General features: G+C 44.2%; 1 protein-coding gene across 8 annotated transcripts in view; it reads right to left on the reverse strand.

Annotated features, from left to right (window-relative positions):
- The window catches only part of SEPHS1 (selenophosphate synthetase 1), a 33750-nt gene extending 21017 nt beyond the window's left edge, over positions 1 to 12733 (reverse strand). For 4 of the 8 annotated variants that reach the window (XM_036271459.1, XM_036271430.1, XM_036271446.1 and 1 more), the window contains exons 1-3: positions 12427 to 12733; positions 9017 to 9286; positions 1984 to 2087 (exon numbers count right to left, since the gene is read on the reverse strand). In XM_036271459.1, the coding sequence (XP_036127352.1) occupies positions 1984 to 2087; positions 9017 to 9209 (297 nt within the window). In that variant the 5' untranslated portion in view covers positions 9210 to 9286; positions 12427 to 12733. Of the gene's footprint in view, positions 1 to 1983; positions 2088 to 9016; positions 9287 to 11608; positions 11631 to 11700; positions 11735 to 12426 lie in introns of those variants that run through there. The other 4 variants (XM_036271452.1, XM_036271438.1, XM_036271418.1 and 1 more) reach the window with 4 other exon arrangements.
- Positions 12734 to 14428: the final 1695 nt, after the last annotated feature.

The raw sequence follows: 14428 nt of genomic DNA on the forward strand, positions 1-14428 counted from the left end.
TCCCTTTATTGATTTTAGAGAGAGAGGAAGTGAGAGGGAGAAAGAGATATAAAACATTGATGAGACAAAACACCAATTGGCCGCCTCCTGCATGCCCCCACTGGGGATTGGGCCCACAACCTGGGCATGTGTCCTGACCAGGAATCGAACGGGCGACCTCTTGATGGGTTGATGCTCAACCACTGAGCCGGACGTCCATTCACTCATTCCAAGTCCTTCTTGTTCCCACCTTTTCTTTCTCAGACAGTTCAAACAATTTCCATGTTCCTTCCTATCTACATATTGGGAGAAGCCTGCAGTTTATTTAGATGGAGAACAAGGAGTGAGAAGATGTCAGAGGGAGCAAGGTTCGAGTGATGGACTGGGAGAAAGAGATGTGGAGTGAAAACAAGTGCTCCAAAGCAATCTTCGAAACAGCCACTTCTCTTAAACTCTAAAAAACAAACAAAAAAAATGTGGACTTGACTGATTATAAAGAATATGTTTCTGTACACTTGGAGAAATTTTTGTGACTTCTTTTCAAGGCTACAGAAGATAAATAGAAAAATCATCTAGATTGAAAAACAAGATAATAGAAGAAATAAAGCACATCTAAGCCTTAAGTCAGAATTATTTCTAAAGAGAAAAAGAAACTATCAGATTTTAAAATAGGACTCAACAGGAATGTGGTAGTAAAGATTTTTTTATTGACACTAGAAAAATTTTAAATGTAAGTTACCTTTAGCTGAAAATGACAAACTTTTCTCATGATATAATCCTCTCAAGTATTATCATTTTCAGTAGTTTTGTTTTGCTTGTTTAGGTTTTTTTTTTAATCCTCACTGGAGGGCATTTTTGCATTTATCTTCAGATAGAGCGAGAGGGAGGGAGAAAGAGAGAGAAACATCGATGTGAGAGAGACACATCGACTGGTTGCCACCCACACGACCCCAACCAGGGACAGGGACAAACTAACCAAGGTACATGACCTTAGCAGGAACCAAACCCGGGACTCTCAGGCTCCGAGGCCCACACTCTAACCGCTGAGCCAAACCAGCCAGGGTGGTTTTTTTAATGATTATCTGTCAGACTGGCAATGAGCGTAATAGCCTTCTGTGACTTAATTTCAACAATAAATAGGCAACAAGTGGTTTGCAACTTGTATGCCAAATGCTGGTTAGGGCTGCAGTGATTTACTGCCCCTTCTCTTCTGGCTTCTCTCAGATGCTTATAAGAGATGCTGGAAAAAGGATGAATTCCAATTCTAGCTACCTTTGCTACCTGGTCAGGTGGAACACCTGGGGTATGGCACACCTCAGTCTCTCAGGAATACTGTTCTAGAGAGAACAGAGGGATGTGTGGAGGGAAAACAGCTTTCTATTAAGCTGTGTGCTTGTCACTGGTACTTGAGAGGTGAACACCCCACACCCACACCCATTTAGCTGCCTTATGGCCCAAGTCCCTATGTGTGCAGCTTGATCCCAGTGCCCTTGGCACAAAGGAACTTGAATCCAGCAGTTCAGATACATGTCCTACACAGTGAGTATGTAACACAGTCAGAGTAAGGGGAATGCCTGGAATCAGAATAAATAGTCAAGAAGTTAAATTGTGATGAGCTCTATTCCAGAAGGAAACATCTAGGATTAGACCTATTATAGAGTATCGTAACATCTCTGGCCTGAAACACTGGAATGAGGGGTTTAAAACTATCAAAGAATAAAAAAATTACAAACACGACAGTCAGCAGATACTATTAGTAGGCAGCGGTGTTCTTGCACAAAAGCAGCAGAGGGACTGCTGCCTAATTGCTCATGTGCAGTACCAAGCATGAGTAGGCAACAGATCAAATGGCTGCAACTGCAGGAGTCAGGGCAGTGGTGGATGAGAATGATTTGAATATAACAAAAATAAGAAAAGCCACACAACCATACAAAACCCCAGCCACAACCCAAAAACCAACCAAACAATAGTTCCAGATGTAAAAACATATTAGGCCAAACTTACCATCATGTAAGGGTCATCAACGATAGGATAAATGTAATCCGTAGTTTGCACCAAGGAAAGACCGCCATGCCTCAAAGGAATGACACAAGTATCCATCCCAATGCCTGCAAAGATGGAAGTCATCATCACCCACAAACTAACGGAAAACGCCATTTCATCTTATGCCATCAGCGTTCTGAACAGGAGGGCTTTGAATGAGACACCTATTGAGAGCTACATGCTGCCAATACAGCAATGTGTTTCCTGTCAAGAAGCATACTGAAATAAATGTGTAACATAACTAGCAGAAGATAGAAAATAAGGGTAAAATTTGTTAGTCATGAAGATTCAAGTTCAATATGGTATAATTTTAGCTCTAAATGGTGCCTTGAATTACTTTGTATTACTACATCATGTGACTGGCACCATATAGAATTTTTTTAATGGAACTTCAAGCATAAATGGAACTTGGGTTGTTTTATCATTAGTTCATTTGAGTTTGTCTTTATCTTTGAGTTTATCTTTAGACACTGTTTTACCAACAGAAAATGTGTAAAATATTTTACACAGATATAATGGTATCATTACTTCCACATTTCAGTAAAAAATGAAAATGATAAATTAGAAAAAAAGAGGACAGAGCCAGAACAGGAATTCATCATTTCCAACCAAGTAAGTATATAAACACTGTGGCACCTTTAGCATTTTTAAAAGAGAAAACCTTAAAATTCCATGTTTATCCCCCTTGTGAAAACATATGTCATTTTACTAACTTATAATATAAAGGGGAAAAAATGTGTTAAATAAGCCTGTTGGAAATATGTCAATTTATTAAAATTGTTGCTAAACAGTTAGAAAAACATAGACAACTCATAGGCTAATTTGATATAATTCTCTTTTCCTGAAATTAGTTTAGAAACAATCACGACCAGCTCTTGGCCTGGCTGGTGTGCTCAGTGGATTAAGCCTCATCCCATGCACCCAGAGGTCTTCAGTTCAATTCCTGGTCAGGGCACACGCCCAGGTTTCGGGCTTAATCTCCAATATGTGGTGTGTAAGAGGCAACCCACTGATGTTTCTATCTTTCTCTTCCTCTCCCATCCTATCTTAAAAAAAAAAAATCAATAAAAATACATTTTTTAAAAAAGACCAGCTACTCTAAGTTCCATTTCTTTAAAAAACACCTGTAATGCAGGCATTTTACAAATTCAGACTGACCTTTCCACCAAGTAGGCTGAATAGAGTGCTTTCCTACACACCTCTCAAAAGGATGCCACCGGCCCTCTGACTTCACCCGAGCAGTCCATCAGCCAAAGGCAGAGTAAAAGGCAGGATGAAGTACAAAAGGAAGCAAGGGGATGCCACCCTCGCAACTCAGAATTCCAAACAAAACAAGAATAAATCATACTGAATCACTTGAAACGAAGACTTGTGTACTTTTCGTATTTTCATAAGTAAAATGCTGAGGTACAACTATTTCAAGCAACATACCCAACAGAGGCTGGGGCATAGAGGCACCTTATTTTCCCAGGTCTTGGTCCATTATTACTAATGCAAAAATAAAATCAAGTTTAATAAAAAGGCACAGACTCTGTGAAGACAAGCTGATTTTTTTTTTTTTTAAAAACTACACCACATGGCAAACTCTTGGTGGAAGATCCAGTTGGGGAACAGAGTTTAATCTCAGAATCGCAAGTCTCACAAATCTGTGACAATGGAACCCACTTTACCAGCGATCAGTTTTCACGTATATTAGACGAGAATGTGTGCAATGACTTGTTAAACCATGTACCTATGTGCAGACTCTCAGAAATTTCATTTAACAACTGTTGTTTAGCACGTAAGTGGAAATAGAGCAAGAACCACATTTAACTCATATTGATTCTCCCTAAATTGATCATTCTAACTGGTTACTCCAAGTGTATAATGATTCACTTTGGAAATAAGTAAAATATAGTTTTGTTTTTTGTTTATATAAATTATAGGACTACAAAAAGAGACACTAGCCCTGGCCAGTTTGGCTCAGCGGTTAGAACATCGGCCTGAGGTCCAGAGAGACCCACGTTCAGTTCCGCTAAGGGCGTATACCTTGCTTGCAGTTTGTCCCTGGCCCTGGTTGGGTTGTGCGGGTGGCAACCATTCGATGTATCTCTTTCACATCGATGTTTCTCTCTCTCTCTCTTCCTCTCTCTCCCTCCCACTCTATCTAAACAAAAAACAAAAAAATGTCCTCAGGTGAGGATAAAGAAAAAAAAAGAGAGAGAAACTAAAAATAGTCGCTGAATTTTAGCTTTAAATGTTTCTAATTTCAATAATCTTATGTTTGAATTACAATATTTAACTTGTAAAGTATTTAATTTCTATTTATACCTAGCATCAGAGCATTAAAAAAATTTTTTTTCTTTATTGATTTTAGAGAGAGAGGAAGGGAGAGGGAGAGAGAGAGAAACATCAATGAGCAAGAACATCGACTGCCTGCCTCCTGCATGCCCCCCACTGGGGATTTGGCCCACAACCTGGGCATGTGCCCTGACCAGGAATCTAACCAGCAACCTGTTGGTGCATGGGACGATGCTCAACCACTGAGCCACACTAGCTGGGCACATCAGAGCATTTTAACTGAGGACGCTTTTTTTTTGATCCTCACCTGAGGACATTTTTTGTTCAGATACAGTGGGAGGGAGAGAGAGGAAGAGAGAGAGAGAGAGAGAAACATCGACATGAAAGGGACACATCGAGTGGCTGCCACCGCATGACCAACCAGGGCCAGGGACAAACTGCAACCAAGGTATGCGCCCTTAGCGGGAACTAAACCCAGGTCTCTCTGGACCACAGGCCGACGCTCTAACCACTGAGCAAAACCGGTCAGGGCTAACTGAGGACTCTTGAGCATGTTTAGAGGACTAAATAAACGCTCACCTTACCCCCATTTCTAAGTTCACAAGCAATGAGCTACACATGGTCACGGTGCATATGAAATGTGTCTATTACAAACAGAGATACATGGTAAGTGTAAAATATATACCAGGTTTTACACACTTAGTACCCCAAAAGACCTAAATCTCATATTTTACAGTAAGTGTTGAAGTAATATTTTATAGGGTTAAATGAAATATATTAGAATTAATTTCACCTAATCCTATTTTTTTAAATGACTACTAAAAAATTTAAAATGACACATGAGGCTTATATATTTATTTTGAACAGCACTGGTCCATAATAATTGATTTACAAATCACATATCAAAATTCAAGGAAGGGAGTGTGAGCCTGAGATGGCCCATGGGCCTGAAAAAATTAGGCTATCAAGGTGAAAGAGAGAGGGGGATAATGCAGGTAGAGGACAAGTATGAACAAAGTGAAATGCCAGGAGTGGAGGAAGCCTCAAGTGCCAATCTAAGCAATGTATATTCAATTATCAGTGGGCAATAGGGAATTCTAGGTTTTCAGCAAGACTGAAACCATCCACCAAGAAAACCCAAATCATCATACCATCACCACTGCCAGGAACTATGAATACTTGACAGCTCTTAAGTACCAGGCAACAGATGTACCAGTTTCTTCAATACACTTATTTTAACATTTCTTTAGTTAGAATACATTTAATACATGTACTTTAACAATGGTTACAGTTCATCCATCAATTAATAGCATCTTAGAATCTAGGAAATATGATGCTCTTTTAGGGAAAAAAATGGAAAAACAGATAAGCACATTTGTGTGTATAAATTTATAGACAAACATGCACACGTATATATTACATATGTGGGTACATTTATACATGGTGCCATATACATACGTAGATAATTTCTGGTATAGTAATTTACAAACCGTATTATTATCCCATTGTATAAATCAGGAAACTGAGGCTTAAAAATGTGCAGAGAGTAACAGTAGTGACTAGTAAATGACTGTTAGGATAGGAATCTAGATCTGATTCCAAAGCAAAGTTATACCATCAAGATATACCATTTCTGTACACAGTTTTAACACTATGCTTCCTTTAGCAACTATTTGCTTATAACCTGGGGTCCAGAGCTAACCATACCAAATGCCATAAAGGCAAATTTTGTGGATGCGCATTTTTCTGGGAAAAGAGCCATTTCATTTACTTCTCAAAAGCCATAAGTGACCACAGTCCATTGCCTTAGTGTTCTTGTATTTGCTTTCCCCCTGCCTCTTCCCTTGCTGGTGATATCTGTCCCCTTCTGCCACTGCTAAGGATTATAGGTGGTGCAGCTTCTCTGACCATTTTGAACATGTTTAGACTGGGAAATCAGATGACAAGGACAGAGGAATTGGAAGATGTGGATTCCAGGTCTTGACCCTGGCCAAGCATCATGGGACTGCTGAAAGGAGCAAATGATCCTACCCATTATCAAAGTACTTGATGGTGCACAGCATGCCCAAGTGCTCAATAAGGTCAGCAGAGGGAAGTTATAAAAAGGAGTTGTTACTTTATTCATAAGGCTTTTATTGCATTGTTTTTGTCCCATTCCGTAGCTTATTTTTCTTGACAAAGTTCTTTAAGAGATTTTTCAGTATACAGATGCTTTTCAACTTATGATGGGGGTATATTCCAATAAACCCAACATAAGCTGAAAATATCTTAAGTCAAAAATGCATTTAGCCTGGCCAGTGTGGCTCAGTGGATTGAGCGTTGTCCCATGGACTAAGAGGTCCCGGTTCAATTCCAAGTCAGCGCACATGTTTGGATTGTGGGCTCCACTGCCAGTAAGGGGGACATGCAGGAGGCAGCGATCGATGTTTCTCCCTCATATTGATGTTTCTATCTCTCTCTCCCCTTCCTCTCTTTCTAAAAAAATCAATAAATACATTTAAAAAAAATGTGTTTAATACACCTAACCTACTGAACACCATTGCTTAGCCTTGCCTACCTTAAATGTGCTCAGAACACTTACATTAATTACAGTTGGGCAAAATCATCAAACACAATGAATACATTGCAGAGTATCAGTTGTGTCCCATGTGATCTCCTGGCTGACTGGGACTGTGGCTCACTGCCCAGCATCATGAGAGAGCATCATACTGCATATCACTAGTCTGGGAAAAGAATGGATTCAAAATTCCAAGTATGGTTTTTATTAAATGCGTTTTGCTTTTGTACTATCATAAAATCAAAAAATCATGAATTGAACCATCATAAATCAGGAACTGTCTGTATTCTGATTTCTTATCAAGTAAACTGTTATCCAATCTAACTCATTCATGTGCTATTTCTCCACACTCAGACATCAGCTAGATGAGGACATTTCAAATTGAGCTCCTGGGAATCCTGAGGCCCCTAGAGTGTGGGCTGTGGGCTTTTCTCTCTCCTAATCAAAGTAACTCTGCTTTGTATATCAGGGAAGAAAGAGTACGTTGGGTTGAAACCAATGCTGTATTCACAAGATAATGGGTGAAAATAATTGCAATAAAAACCTTACGCAAGAAAGCTGATCAGCCCTGGCTGGTCTTGCTCAGTGGTTAGAGCATTGGACCGCAGACCAGAGTCCTGGGTTCAATTCCAGCCAAGGGCACATACCTTGGTGGCGGTTCATTCCCGGCCCTGATCAGGGTCATGCAGGAGGCAACCATTCGATGTGTCTCTCTCACATCGATGTTTCTCTCTCTCTCTCCCTCCCGCTCTATCTGAAGATAAGTGGAAAAGTATACTCTGGTGAGGATTAAAAAAAAGAAAGCTGATCAGCCCTGGTTGGTGTGACTCAGTTGTGGGGCGTCATCCCATGCACCGAAAGGTTGCTGGTTTGATTCCCGGTCAGGGTACATGCCTAGGTTGTGGGCTCGATCCCCAGTTGGTGGCCAATTGATGTTTCACTCACATCAATGCTTCTTTTTCTCCCTTTCCCTTCCCCTTCTCTAAAAATCAATAAAAATATTTAAAGAGCAGGAAGAGCTCTGTGCAAATCTCTCTCCTTAAGTAAGACTTCATCTTATTATGGCTGCTCAGCAGCTTAAAAATAAAAAAATTAAAAAGAAAGCTGATCAGGTCACACACCGGAACTACAAAACATCCAGATTCCTAGAATACATGCTAAACATTCAAATAGCAAAGTGACCACGGTCTTGCATCATGTACTAACAAAAAACACAACAAAAGCTAACAAACAATATCCCAATAGCTCAGAATTTCTTTCTGAGATCTATATTTGGAAAAAGGCAAAACCACTAATGACATTGGTAATTCAGTAAAGAGAGAAAAAAACCTGAAAACATGGCTCTCAATTCCAGATGACATCTGGGGTCAAGTACAGAATCAGTCTGGTCTTCTCCCTTTCTTTGTCTGGGACAGCTTTCTTCTCCCTCCTACCCACAGGAACTTTTCAAACATATTGAGGAGAAACAGCCAAGTCCCCCACCCCAACCCAGCCACTGCTCTCAATGTACTGCACAATGATGCTTAAGCACCACCTTTCCTAAGGCAATGAAGAGAATGTAAGCATTTTAAGGAAAAGTCTAGGATAAAGGAGTTTCTGCTTAATCCTCAGCAAACCAAAAAAAATCAATTTAACAAAAAATGCTTTACTATGTCCCACATGTACTTAATAGTTTATAAATGGTTAGAGCACATTTCTTTTACTTTTTTTAATCCTCACCCGAGGACATTTTTTTTCCATTTTGTGTTCAGATAGAGTGGGAGGGAGAGAGAGAGAGAGAGAAACATTGATGTGAAAGGGACACAGAGTGGTTGCCACCCGCACGACCCAACCAGGGCCAGAGACAAACTGCAACCGAGGTACGTGCCCTTAGCGGGAACCGAACCTGGGTCTCTCTGGACTGTAGGCCGATGCTCCAACCGCAGAACCAAACCAGCCAGGGCTAGAGCACATTTCTTGATGATTCTCAAGTACTTCCTCCTCCAAATAAATTTTAATAATGTAAGTTACCATTGCTTTGTCCTTTGAATCTTTCTAATAAAAAAAAAACTTTTTAAAAGCAACATGGGAGGAAAGAAGCATGGTTCTTGACTCTGACTACACTGCAGCCAAGATGCTTTACTCAGGGAAATATAAAAGAAACAATGGTTCACATACCAAGTCTTGGCATAACTGCTCCCAGAAACTGCTCATCTTCTTGGAAGTGGTTCTCTTGTAAGGATTCCAGTAATTTTTGCAGGACATCTTGGGGCACTTTGCAGCCAGTGCCCTTCAGTTCAGTGAATCTGGTTAGCCGGAAGCTCTTGTCCAATTCATAACTTTCCGGGTTAAAAGACTCCCGTGTAGACATGGTTCTTGGGCACACACACCTCACAGCTGGGCTCCTCTCCTCCCTCTCTTAGTCCACTGGTTTCTTTACAGATCCACCTGAGTATCACCAAAATATAAAGGCACCATTAAAAGATTTCTCACTAGTATCTGCCAAGAATCAAGTGAATACATGAAAGTGAAAAGGACTGAAATCAACAAGACCTCAGAGAAATTATTTGAGGCCATAACAGTTTGGTCACAGTGAGGCATAAGCCATATAAGTCATTTTATTATAAAAATGTTTTTATTTATTTTTTGAGAGAGAGGGAGAGAGATGGAAACATCGATGTGAGCGGGGAAACATCAATCAGCTGCCTCCTACACACCCCCTGCTGGGGATTAAGCTCAAAATCCAGGCATGTGCCCTGACCAGGAAGGGACTTGGACCTCTCAGAAGACAGGCCGACGTTCAATCCACTGAGCTGGTCTGGCTAGGCCCAAACAAGTCATTTTACTTAAAAAAAAATTTTTTCCCCTCTACTGATTTGAGAGAGAGAGGAAAGGAGAGGGAGAGAGAGACAGAAACATAGATGAAAGAGAACATCGATTGGCTGCCTCCTGCATGCCCTGCACTAGGGATCAGGGTTGATGCTCAACCACTGAGCCACACCGGCCGGGCCAAACAAGTCATTTAAAAAAGTGACTATACCATCACAGGCATCTTCTATGTAAGATCTGATGTTTGTTACAATTGAGGCTGCCAGGGTTACCAAGCCCTCCTCTGAAAAAGGAACTATATGGGCCAGCTGGCTTACATGACACAGAGTCATCTTGAAAAGTAAGTCACAAAGGTTCTTCCAGTGGGAAGTGTTATGAGAAGTCTAGTCACTTCATCTGTCAACCCAGAAGCATTGTGACTTAGAAATCAGACATTATGTTAAGTGACTTTTCTGGAAAACTTTTCTGATATCTTTGCTATATCACCAAGAAAAATAAAACACCTATTGGATACTTTGCAGGAAAAGGATGTTGATGAAAAGCATTTGATGAAATTCTTCATGATGCTAAATTCAATTTTAGAAAAATGTTTCTACTGAGCTAGAAGTACAAAACACAATCCCAAACTAAAAAGTAGCCTCACTAAAGAACACAACTTGAAAACTGGAATGGCTGTTTAACACAGCAAGGTACATTTTTCTTCAAGAGAGGGGTGTCAAGTTCTCTTTTAATGCAGTGCTAGTTCCTAGAAAGCAAACATCGCCCAACGAACTAGTACACACACATCACTGACAAAATGTGCTACTGCATATTTTCACTGCAGAACTAAAATGATAAATTAAACTGTACTAAATCACTAGCATTATGGTACTTGGTACCACTGGAAGTTTCTGGAACAAGCACTTCAGAGTTTCAAACTTTTGGGGCTATCCCAAAAACTCACATGTGCTCCAAGGGTTTATGAACCTCCAGATATTTTACTGGGCCTAGAATTACAGACACCCCAAGTTATAGGGTCAGTTTCCCTTATAAAAACATATGATCAAGAACACAATTCCCATTTATAGTTTTCAATACCCTGGGAAGGGCATCACAGTTAAAACAAATCTTACAAAGTTTGGGCAGTAATCTAAACCATCTTTACAAAAACATGTTTGGGGTGAGCAATGATTTTGGTTTGAAACGTACAACTGTGCCAACATTCCAAGAAAGCAACCTGTCCAAAAGGAGGGCAGCAGGAGAGCAAAAAGCAAGTGACCGAGATGAAATTTTGAGGTCATTTGAGAGTTAGAAAAGTAAAATAGCACGTTGACTTGGAAAAGTTTGGAACAAAACACCGTCCTTTCTTCTCAAAATGCCTTGCATTTAACACAGCCTCAGTAACAGGAAAAACAAAAACCTCAGGAGGCATCCAGTTATTTTCCTACTCTAATCCCTATCCCCCCCCCCCCAAAAAAAAGGTGAGAGAAAGCAGGAAGGGGAATTGGGGATCGGGGGACTAACTTCCTTTTAGACATCATTTACGTCTTCCCAGATTTCTAAAGGGAAAAAAGTTTAAAACACCTTAAGTCCGGAAAGCACTGTGGCATTTTAAAATTCCAAATGAAACGAGGGACACGAATCACACACTCACAACGAACCTTAAAGAGACAACTTCTTACATTTGGGGGACGAGATGAGGAAGGGGGTTGTTTGGGGAAATGAACAATTAAGGGGAGAAGGGGGAGAGGGAATGTGCATAACAAGAGGCAGTCAACTCCAACCCGAAAGCCGCCTGTTTACACCTTTAAAACAATAATATGAATATTTAAAAATAACGGTTAACCCTTTCCTTCCCAGCCACATTTAAGTTTCTTTTAACCAGATAGCACGGGGGGCCGCATGTCTGGGGGAGCCCAGTAAGTGCGGGTGGGAGAGGGTGCAGCCCGGCCCGATACCTACCTCCCCCCAAGCCCCTAAGCCCAGGACATCAACAATGGAGGGGACAGGGCGACGTGGGCGCAGCGACCAGGCGCTCGCCGCGAAGCACACACCGAAGCCGCCGGAGCACGGGGCACGCAACTCCAGGACACCTTAAATCTCAGGCTGCTGCCTTTAAAGGCCAACTGGGCCTGAGCTCTTTGTGCGGCGCGGCGGGCTGGCCGCGGCCGGGGCAGGCAGCGCGGTGCCGCGGGCCGGGCCATGCCGCCCACTCGCCGTCCGTCCTCCCAGCGGCAGCGACGGCGGGAACCGCGCGCGGCCCACTGGCCACAGCGGGGGCGGGCGCGGCGGGACCCCGGCCCGCCGACTGGCCCGGCCGGGCCGCCCAGGATCCGAAGGCGCCGCGGCCGAAGAGCGCACGCGGGGGGGGCGGGGAGGCGCCGCGCCAGGAGACCGGCCTAGGTTCTCCCGCCGCGCGCGCGCGCGGGTCGCCGCCGCCGCCGCCGCCACACAAAAATGTCGGCGGGCGAAAAAATTAACCCCTGCGTCGCCACCGCCGCCCTCCCCCTCCACTCCTCCCCCGCCCTCTCTCCCTCCCTCCTTCCTCGGCCCCGCGCGGCGGCAGCGGCGGCGGCGCGGGCGGTGCTTCTTTTTTAAAGCGGCCCCACCAAGCCCTGGCTCGGCCCCTCTGCAGGCAGCGCTCGCGCGCGCCTGCCGTGCACGACTCCAGGCAGCCCGGGCGGCCCGGAGGGGGATCCGCACGGCCGCCCGGGGCCTGCGGACGAATATTCCCCTTTAAGCCTGGTGTCGCGCCCCCCCTCCCCGAGCCGGGCGCTTACCGGTTCGCTTTGCGCCCTCCGCCTCCTCCCGAAAACGGGCCGCCGCCGCTCCCACAATGCACCGGGCGCGCCGGGCTCCCTTAAGCGTCGCCTGAATAAAAATGCCGCTCCCGGCGGCGGCGGCGCGGTGGGCGGGAGAGCCCGGGCCGCGCTGGGCGCCGCGGGGGCTCGGCCCGGCTCCGCGGGCCCCTGCCGGGAACGGGGCCGCCTCGCTCCGCCGTGCGCCGCGCCGAGGGGCCTTTAAGGGCCGTCTACCTCCCTTTAAGAGGCGGTGGGCCGCGGCCGGAGCGGCTCGGTGGCGGCGTGCGGCCCGGGAAGGGGGCGGGGGCGCTGTGCCGGCCGGAGCGCGGCAATGATTGGTCTCGGGGGAGGGGTGGGGGGTTGCAGAGCAGAGGAGCGGTGGCATCCGTTGCCTGATGCAAAATGGATTGATTTCAAAAGTTGAGACTTGCATTGGCAGCCGCCTTTGGCGCCCAGGCCACCTACTCTTCCTCGACCCGCTGGAAGGGCCCGGAATGTTTTCCAGAACCTGGCCGGGCTCAGCCGCGCTGCGCGGTGTGGGACGCGGGACCGGCTCCCGCGCGCGCACGTCGTGTGGCGCTGGAAAACAATGACCGTGGAAACTATTTGAAAAAGAGTGGAAGCAGAGGAAAAGGCACCTCCGCCCAGACGGAGGGCTTAACATCACAAACGGCGCGTTCGCTGCCTGACGACTTCATCAGCTCTCCCGTCCATTGTTTAGCCTGGCTCAGGAGTTAACATGAGCCTCAGTGACTGTACAGTTTCTTGGACGTTTAGGTGCTTGCTAGGAAGTCAGAGCTTAAAGTTCCCCAGTTACATAATTTGCTCTTCACGCATCCAAGTAAACATGGCAGGTTAATACTGTATGTGTTTGAATTAGCAACGACTGGAGAGCTTCAGCTTGTGAAGTCAATTTTCAGGTTTTCAACTTTCTCGCGCGTTGCTGACTAAAACAGTGGTTTCAGACGGTATCTTTTAGGGCTTCCCTTAAAACCACGGAGTGTGGAGGACCAAATTTATAGAATGGCTCAGCATTTAACAAATGTATTTGGGGGGGGAATGTTTTGGGTAACTGAAAGGTACTGAAAGGTGAGTTAGGTTGCAGGTGAGGTTTGCAGGCTATGCGGGTGCCCTTTTCATTCTTAAAATTTCTGCTTGGCAATCGCCCAGGGTTTTCATCTAGGTGAGGATGCAGAAGTGATGCAACCCGGAAGACCGGGCTGATGCCGGTGTCCTAAGAAACGCTCCTCTCTGTTGCGTCCTTTCTCTGGGTTCTTTGATGTGATTTGTAGGACTTTTGCACGAATGGCATAATCCTGTGGTTGACAAACCTGAATCACCTGTGAAGTCTCAGCTATACACAATCCCAGGCAACACCCCAGATCTCCATAATCAGGGCAGGAGAATGCAGATATCTTTCTTTTTTTATCCTGATTCCCTCCCTTTTAAAATGAATTTTGTCAGGTATTGTGGGTTTGGGGTTTGGTTTGTTTTTTAGCAAAAGAAAAAAAATGTCACAACCACAAAAAACGGAGTTAGGGGATTAGAGAAGATGATGCAACAGAGGGGATTAGGGCCCTGTAAGAAGATGCTAGTGTCAGGCTGAGCAGTTCAAATTTTATGCCACAGTCAGCAGAGTTTGTCAGATTTGTTGTTACCAGTATAGTTTGTAAAAAGGCTGTGTCACATCTGGGAGGATGCCCTCTCCCAGAGGGAAAAACAAGGCCACATCTCTAATGAGAAGGTAATTGTACTAGTCGAGCATGGTGTCCAGGGTATTTCAACTGAAGCAGCAGGAATACAGAAGAGGGGATATGAAGGGATTTCATGTGTGGTTGGAGGAAGAAGCATAAGATGGCCCTCAGATTTCTAGTTTTTGGGGACTGGGTGGTTAGTGATGCTACTAATTGAAGCAAGAACTGTTGGAAGGCAAACAAGTTTGGGGTGAGTTCAGTTTTGGAAATGTTAAGTTTCAGGTGCC

This window comes from Molossus molossus, unplaced genomic scaffold (assembly GCF_014108415.1).
Source record: "Molossus molossus isolate mMolMol1 unplaced genomic scaffold, mMolMol1.p scaffold_m16_p_1, whole genome shotgun sequence".
Taxonomy (NCBI): domain Eukaryota; kingdom Metazoa; phylum Chordata; class Mammalia; order Chiroptera; family Molossidae; genus Molossus; species Molossus molossus.